This window comes from Fukomys damarensis, unplaced genomic scaffold (genome assembly GCF_012274545.1).
Source record: "Fukomys damarensis isolate Sample0158 unplaced genomic scaffold, DMR_v1.0_HiC HiC_scaffold_19, whole genome shotgun sequence".
NCBI lineage: Eukaryota > Metazoa > Chordata > Mammalia > Rodentia > Bathyergidae > Fukomys > Fukomys damarensis.
This window is the reverse complement of record NW_022900931.1, coordinates 59,670,132-59,677,634: the sequence shown is the minus strand read 5'-3', so window position 1 is coordinate 59,677,634 and position 7,503 is coordinate 59,670,132. Positions and strand designations below refer to the sequence as shown.

General features: G+C 54.7%; 1 protein-coding gene across 1 annotated transcript in view; it reads right to left on the bottom strand.

Annotated features, from left to right (window-relative positions):
• Ltbp4 (latent transforming growth factor beta binding protein 4) overlaps positions 1 to 7,503 on the bottom strand; it is a 32,270-nt gene that overhangs the window by 1,188 nt on the left and 23,579 nt on the right. The window contains exons 25-35 of the mRNA XM_010614530.1: positions 7,337 to 7,468; positions 7,130 to 7,255; positions 6,177 to 6,323; positions 5,148 to 5,414; positions 4,808 to 4,879; positions 4,174 to 4,302; positions 3,828 to 3,974; positions 2,968 to 3,120; positions 1,589 to 1,969; positions 928 to 1,080; positions 4 to 132 (exon numbers count right to left, since the gene is read on the bottom strand). Coding sequence (XP_010612832.1) covers positions 4 to 132; positions 928 to 1,080; positions 1,589 to 1,969; positions 2,968 to 3,120; positions 3,828 to 3,974; positions 4,174 to 4,302; positions 4,808 to 4,879; positions 5,148 to 5,414; positions 6,177 to 6,323; positions 7,130 to 7,255; positions 7,337 to 7,468 — 1,836 coding nt within the window. The remainder of the gene's footprint in view (positions 1 to 3; positions 133 to 927; positions 1,081 to 1,588; positions 1,970 to 2,967; positions 3,121 to 3,827; positions 3,975 to 4,173; positions 4,303 to 4,807; positions 4,880 to 5,147; positions 5,415 to 6,176; positions 6,324 to 7,129; positions 7,256 to 7,336; positions 7,469 to 7,503) is intronic.

The window sequence follows — 7,503 nt, the reverse complement described above, 5'->3', positions numbered from 1 at the left end:
CGCAATGGTGTGGCTGGTGCGTGGGTGCAAATCCTGGGCGGCAGACGCAGCGGAAGGAGCCATCCGTGTTGACACAGCGCGCGTTGACGCAGAGTGGGGAGGCTACCTCTGCCTCGTCACACTCGTTGACGTCTAGGAAGGCGGTGGAAAGGGTGCTGCTCAAGGGTGGGGACCCAGAAGCCCGCCTCCCGGGGCCCTGGAGAACTTGGGGCAGAGAAATACTTTATCATCTTAACAACCCTAGGCGGTAGCTACTTGGATCCGTGCAAGCTGAGGCCCACCCACCACTAGAAAGCCCTTTCCCGATGTCACACTGCGAGCCCAGACTCCTCGTGGATTCCCAGGCCACCGTCCAGGTCTGAGAGCCCAGTCCCCCTCCCCTGCTGCTTTCGGGGAACTCAGCTCTCATTTTTGAGTCTTGGTTTACACACAAGCTTCAGTGTTACTGTAAATCAGCGTTAATGATGTTCATAATTCTGAACGGGTTCTCTGACTATGCCCATTTTTCAGATAAGGAAAGCTAAGCAAGGGACAGTGAACTGACCAGGGTCACACAGGAAGTTACTGGACTGGGCCAGAGGTCTATCCAACTCATCTGGAGTTCCTGGTGTAATACCTCCGCTTTGCCCCTGCCTAAACTAGGCAGACACGATACAGACGGGAAGACAGGCTTTCTGAAGAGGTCACGTAAACTGCTCAGGGCGGCAGGAGGAGGCCTTAGCGGTCCCAGCCCCAGACCTGTGGTCAAGTCCTGCCTTCCGCTCATCCTGATCCTCTCTTCTTCACCGAGCCCCATCATTCTCCAAAAATGACCACACCCCATCCCTAGAAAGGCATGTGCCCTGGACTCGGGCCTTGCCTGGGCCCCTCTGACGTTGGCCAGAGCTTCCGCCCTCTCTGCTCCACCTTCGCCCCTCCTCCCCTCACCGACGCAGGCCATGCGGGTTATGTCCAGACGGTAGCCATCGAAGCAGTCACAGGTGAAACCTTCGGGGACGCGCACGCAGCGGCCATGCGCGCAGCCATCCAGGATCCCGCATTCCTCTGCTTCCAGCCCATCATAGGGCTCAGCCAGGGAGCCTATGTGAACGCAGGAACACGGTGACTCTTGATCTTCTTCCCGTCCCTTCATCCCCGCTGCAGTGTCCGTGACCCTGGCTCTGCAGGTCTCATTCTAAACTGTCTCTTAGCCTGGCGTGGTGGTGAACGTCTATAATCCTAGCACTCGGCAGGCTGAGACAGGATAGCTAATTTGAAGGCAGTCTGGGCAATTTAGCTAGATCCTGTCTCAAATTTTTAAAAAGGCTGGTGGTATAGCTAAGTATTCCCTGGGTTCAATCCCTAGTACCAAAATAAATAAATAAACTGTCTCTCCCACTACAGGGCCAGGTTTACCTCCTGCAGCTTTCCTAGCTTTTCTCCTCCCATTTCACCACAGGTGTTTCTCTGATCTTCCTCACGGAGCTGCTTTCTGTTGCTGACCTTATGTGTTCCCTGGCCCTGGCCCTCTCCTGCCTACTTTCTGTGTCTCCCTCCCCGCTCATCGCTGTCTGCACGCCTCACCGTCATCTCCATCCACAGTGCTCACCCGCATAGGCTCCACCTTCAGACGACTCCTGTGGCTCTGGGAAGGACCCTCGGGTGTCTCGGGACCGATAAGGCCAGCCGGTGCCCCGGCTGGGTGGGGCAGGAGCCTCCGATCCTCCATAGGGGCCACCATCGTCCTCAAAGTCAGGCAGGTTGAAGGGCGGTGACCCGTAAGGGGCCTCTCGGCGAGCGAAGGGCCCAGGGGGCGGTGGGTAGGGGTCGTAGGGAAGCACAGGTGGTGCATACAGCTCAGGCCCGTAGGGGACACCCTGATAAGGCAGGCCTATGTCTGGGCCATACTCATAGGGAAGTCCAAAGCCACCTCGCCGAGGGGGGCCATATGCAGGGGGGCGCAGCACATTGCACAGGGCCTCAAAGTCATCTGTGAACAGCAGCCAAGCCACACAATCAGCCCTTTTGCAACTGTGCACCACCTCTCACCCAGCCCCAGGAGGACAAGCCCAGAGCAGAGGATGGAAAGGGCCCTGAGCTGAGGCTGGGGGTGCAAGGGGCTTGGAAGAAGGGGCTAGATGGAGGGGCAGGATCGGGGGTCTTGGAGTCAGGACCGAGGGCTGGGCACTGAGGTGCTGGGATCAGAGTTCTAGGTACTGGAATTGGGGGCTGTGGGAGCTAGGACAAGGGACTGGAAGAAATGAACCACGGGTGTTTTAGGGACTAGGACTGAGTGGTCAGGGACTACTACTGGGGGCCAAGAGGCCACCGGGACCCAGAGATCTGAGGACCTGGGACTCCGGTCTTTGGGACTGAGTTCCCAAGGGGGAGAGGGTAAGGAGACTCAGAGTTCTCCGGGGCTGTGTATTGGGGCCCAACGCCATGGGATCCGGAGGTCTGTGGGGCAATAAACAGGTAGTCTGTGGACCGGGGCAGTGGGGTCTAGGCAATTGGTATTTGAGATGTAAGGGTCCACGATTTGGGAGAGGGTATCTCACAAGCTGTATCTGGGAGTTTTAGAGACCAGTGATCACCCGGTGGCACACGCCTGTAATCCCAGCACTCAGGAGGCTGAGGCAGGAGGATCACTGTGAGTTTGAGACCAACCTGGGCTACATAGTGAGTTCCAGGTCAGTCTCAACTACATAGTGAGACCCTGTCTCAAAAAAATGAAAAAAAAAAAAAAGAGAGAGACCAGGGATCAGGGGTACAAGAGACAACCTCAGGAGCTTATGGGACTGCAATATGGGATATGCTGAGCCAGACCTTAGAAATTTTGTCATCCAGGATTGAAAGTCTTTGAAATGTGATATAGGCACCAAGATTTGGGACAAGCTGTGACATGGATGTTAAGATGCCCAGTTTGGGGTGGGGGGTTGGAGCCTTTGAGGCAGGGCTCCCGGGTGCAGCCCAGCTCAGTGGCCATACCTGAGTCCTGAGCAGGGCAGAGGGCACAGTCCATGCCCCAGGCTTCACCGTAGAGACAGCAGCACTCTGTGTAGGTGGCCTGACGGTCCAGCCGAGGGCGACTGCAAACTAGGTCAGGCCCCACCTCCTGCCAGCACACTCCTAGATTGTCATCTACAGGAGGTGACAGTACCAGGGTCAGCTGGCACCGACCTGCCACAGGTTGGCTCCCTGTCCCCTGACACCAGCCTATCAAGAGGCCTAAGGGGGGGAGTTTGAGAGAGACAAAAAGGGTGAAAGAAGGACCCAAAGAAACAGAAGTGAACATATCAAAAGAGGTAACAACTTAAAAAAAAAATAGGAAACAAAGATGCAGAGAGAGAGAGAGAGGGAGAGAAATAGAAATCTGGAAGCAAAGAAAAAGGACAAATAAAGACCAAAGGACAGAGAAGTAGAGACAGATCACACTAAGAAACACTAACAAGTAGCAATCATTTAGCATTTAGAAAGAGTAGGCTTCGCTCTGTCCTTAAACATAAAATGCTACTCTGTAAGGTGGGGGCTAGCCACCCAGTGTACCAAAGGGAAGCTGGGATCCAAGAGGCAATATGCAACGTGCGTACGCACACAAGCCAGTAACTTGGCAAACTGCCAAGGCAAAAGCCTTCCCCTTTACCAAAAGCTTCGCCTTTAACCACCGGGCCAGAGGGCCTCGGAAAGACCCAAACTCGGGGCAGCCGGTTGGCCCGTAAGGGGCGTGACTCAGACAGGCGCCCCAGGGGCGTGGCCTCTCACGAAGGCGTGGCCCTCGGGCGGGACGGGTGGTGGAGCTAATGGGGTAAGGGCCTGGGAGATGGGGGCGGGCCCGGGGGCGGGGCTACCGAGGCTCTGGCTCTCGTTGGAGACGCAGCGGCGCCTCGAGCCGTCCAGCACGAGTGGGGGCTCACACGTGCAGTGATAGGAGCCCACCGTGTTGACGCAGCGGCCGCCCTCACAGGCTGGCTCCTCGTCGGCGCATTCGTCGTTATCTAGAGAAGCGTAGAGGGGGTGGTTTTGAGGTAGCCCTCTCCACCCGCCCCACCCCAACCAGAGTTTCTCCCCGGCGCATTGACAGTGTGATAGATGGAGTCTAGACGCCAGGAAGGACTTCCCGCTGCGAGGGCCACATTCCAGCGTGGGGCTGTCGCGGCCAGGGTTGCGAGGGAGGGTGGGGGCGGGGGCTCATACCGATGCACTCCAGCCGCTGTGCATAGTAGTAGTAGCCATTGCTGCAGTAACACGAATAGCCTGGGGCGGTGTTCACACACACACCGCTCTTGCACACCTGATCTCGGAAGAGCTGGCATTCGTCCACGTCTGCGGGAGCGGGTGGAGAGAGACAGGGGGTGGTGGGGTGGGGGTCAGGCCCTCGGAGAAGTGTGTCACTGCAGCGCATGACCAGGGAAGACAGACTGAGGCAGAGATGGCAGTAGAGACCCAGAAGTGGAGACAGAGGACAAGGGTGGGGTGGAGGAGACCCACAGAGAGAAACAGTGAGTGACAGAGATAAAGAAAACAAGAACCTGGTATTTCTGCCAGTAATCCAAGCACTCTGGGAGGCTGAGTCAGGATGATCTAAATTTCCAGCCCAGCCTGGAAAACTTATCAACCTAGACCATGTCTCAAAATAAAATAAAATGGAATGGGGATACAGCTCAGCGCAAAGGCCCTAGGTTCAATCCCCAGTAATGGAAAAAGGAACACAGGAAAGAAAGAAGAAAGGGAACGAAGGAAGGGGAAGAGAAGGGGAGGAGGAGAGACAGAAAACAGGAAGAAACAGGCATAACTGAGTGTGAGGCTAAGGGTTGAAGTCTGTCCTCACCTCTCCGGAGGTTCGGGTCTCCGCTGGGTGCCAGGTAGCCCCGGCCGTGGGGACACAATGACTGGTACTCGGCTGCACACAGAGACAAGGCTGAGCCTAGACACCCGAATCCCAGCCCCTGCAGCGCTCACACTTGCCTCCTGCCCAAGTCCTCAGACCTGTGCTGTCAGCACCCAGCTCTCATGCCATGCCCGCCACGTCCACCTGAGCTGACAGCTCACTCTTGCCCCGGCAGTGCCAGTACCTTGGCCCCACGTCCAAGTGTGTCCTCTTCCCAGGCCATGCCCCTTGGGTTCTCCCCAAGCCCCAGCCCTGTGTCCACCTACCAGTCCACGCCCACCTGTCTCGGTGCTTGGGCACTGCTGGATGCGACAGCCGCTGCCCCAGCCCTCACCCACAGTGCAGCAGCATTCTTGCCATGTCACGTTCCTCGCCAGGATGTTGTCACATGCATCTGGGGCTGCCGTGTCAAAGTAGCACTCCCGGCGCCCGCTGCCCACAGGGCCCTGTCTGGGTGGGCTGGGTCTGAGGGGCAGAGGTGGCAGGGGGGGCCTGGCTGGCAGGCCAGGGCTGGCAGGTGCCTGAGGCTGCGATGCTAGGAAGGTGCCTAGGAAAACACAGAGCTTTATTCCAGTGTGGGTTAAGCCCTGGCCCCCCATGCCATAGGTGGGGAAACTGAGGCCAGGAGCCATCAGTGACAGGACCAGAGTTCACACCTGTCACTCCTCTGTCATCTCTTTCTGCCACTCTCACCGCCAGTGTTTCTGCATATTTCGCCTCCCCACCTCACACTTCTGGGGTGTCTTACCCAGTATGGTGGCTACCGGGGGATTTCCCTGGCCTCCTGGGTCACTTGTCAAGCACCGTTACAGGGCAGCCAGAGGAGGGCTTCAAAATTTGATTAGACACCTTTCCTGCTGAAAACTCTTAAACTGATATGGGGCAGTATGTCTCCTTCAGCCTCATCTCCCGCCACCCCTTCCTTTTGCTCGTTTGACTCGTGAACCTCTTTCAGCTCCTCTGCAGGCCAGAATGAAGTGGATGTTGCAAACATTTGGTGAATAAAGGAATCTGATAGAGTCAGGGTCAGGATCTAGTTCTCCTGAAAGTCTTAGTACCTGTGTAAACACAGGCATTCTAAAGTTTTTTGTTGCTATTTAAAAGAGCATATAACTGGCCTGGGGAGTTAGCTCAGTGGTTCCACTGCCTGCCTCATAAGCGCAAGGTCCCCAGTTCAATCCCTCATATCAAAAAAAATTTTTTTTTACAAAGCATATAACTGATGGCAGCTGTCTATATGAAGAATGGCCAAACCACATTTTCCTATAGGGTCAGCAGCCATCAGTTAAATAGACATTATCAGTCTTACCAGCAGAAGTTCGTGGAGGTATGCAGCGTCCAGTCATGGGGTCAAACTCCTCAGGGCTTGTGGGGCAGACACACAGGAAGGAGCCTTCAACATTCTCACACAGGGCAGCTCCGCACACACCCTGTAGTGTTTCACACTCATTCACATCTGTGAGTAGGATATAAGAGGAAAGAGAGGGAAAATGGTTATAAATGTCTATGATTCTAGAAGTCTGAGCTTTCAAACATAATGGGTATTTTTAAAGGCCTACACCTTATCATTCATTTTTATTCTAGTAATAAACCCTAATTTTCTTTTGAGAATCCTGTATTCCTCCAAGTTCAACTTTTTTTTTTTTTTTTTGGTGGTACTGAGGATTGAACCCAGGGACTAAGATACATCCCCAGACCTTTTTATTTTATATATTTTTTGAGACAGGATCTGGTTAAATCACCCAGACTTGGCTTGAACTTGACATCCTCCTGCCTCAGCCTCCTAGTGTGCTGGGATTACAGACCTGCCATTATACCCTGGTAGCTCACTCACATATTTTGGGTTTTTTTTTTCCTCCCTTTAGTTTTTTGAGACAGGGTCTTTCTATGTAGCCCAGGCTGGCCTTGAATCCTGCCTCAGCCTCTCAACTCCTGGGATTAAAGGTGTGTACCACATCAGGCAATAATAGAATCTAGATCATGGGGGAATACTGGTGTTCATTCTACAATTCTTTCAATTTGCTGTGTTTAGAGTTTTTTCTTGTGACATATTGGGAAAAAAATATTAAGGCTCACACACAAAAAAAATAAAAACGAATGAGTAAGGCTTTTGTCTCTTGCTACTAAAACACTTTTGACTGATATGGAGCTCATCCAGGATCTAAATTCTACACCCTGATTTCTCCAGGTATGTGGAGACCACTGGGCCTGGCCGGCCTCACCCCCACCCTCCCATCCTGCCCCCTCCCCAGAGCCCCGTACCCACGCAGTGACGCCCGTCCCGTGCCCCCTCGTAGCCCTGGTCACAGAGGCACTGGAAGGAGCCAGGCAGATTCTGGCACACAGCATGGGCACCGCAGAAGGACCGGTTCCGGCACTCGTCCACATCTGCAACCCACAAATAGTCAGGCCATTGTGGACCCGCTCCATGTACACACACATCTTACCCACTGACCAACAGGCACCCACCCTGGCACCCGCCCCCTGGCGTGGGCTGATAGCCAGGGTCACAGGCTGGTGTGCAACGGTAGGAGCCAGGGGTGTTCTCACAACGCTGTGCCCCGCAAATCGCTGCACCATATTCTTGGCACTCATCCACATCTGTAAAAGAGGGGGGAGGAGGAGAGGGAGGGGAG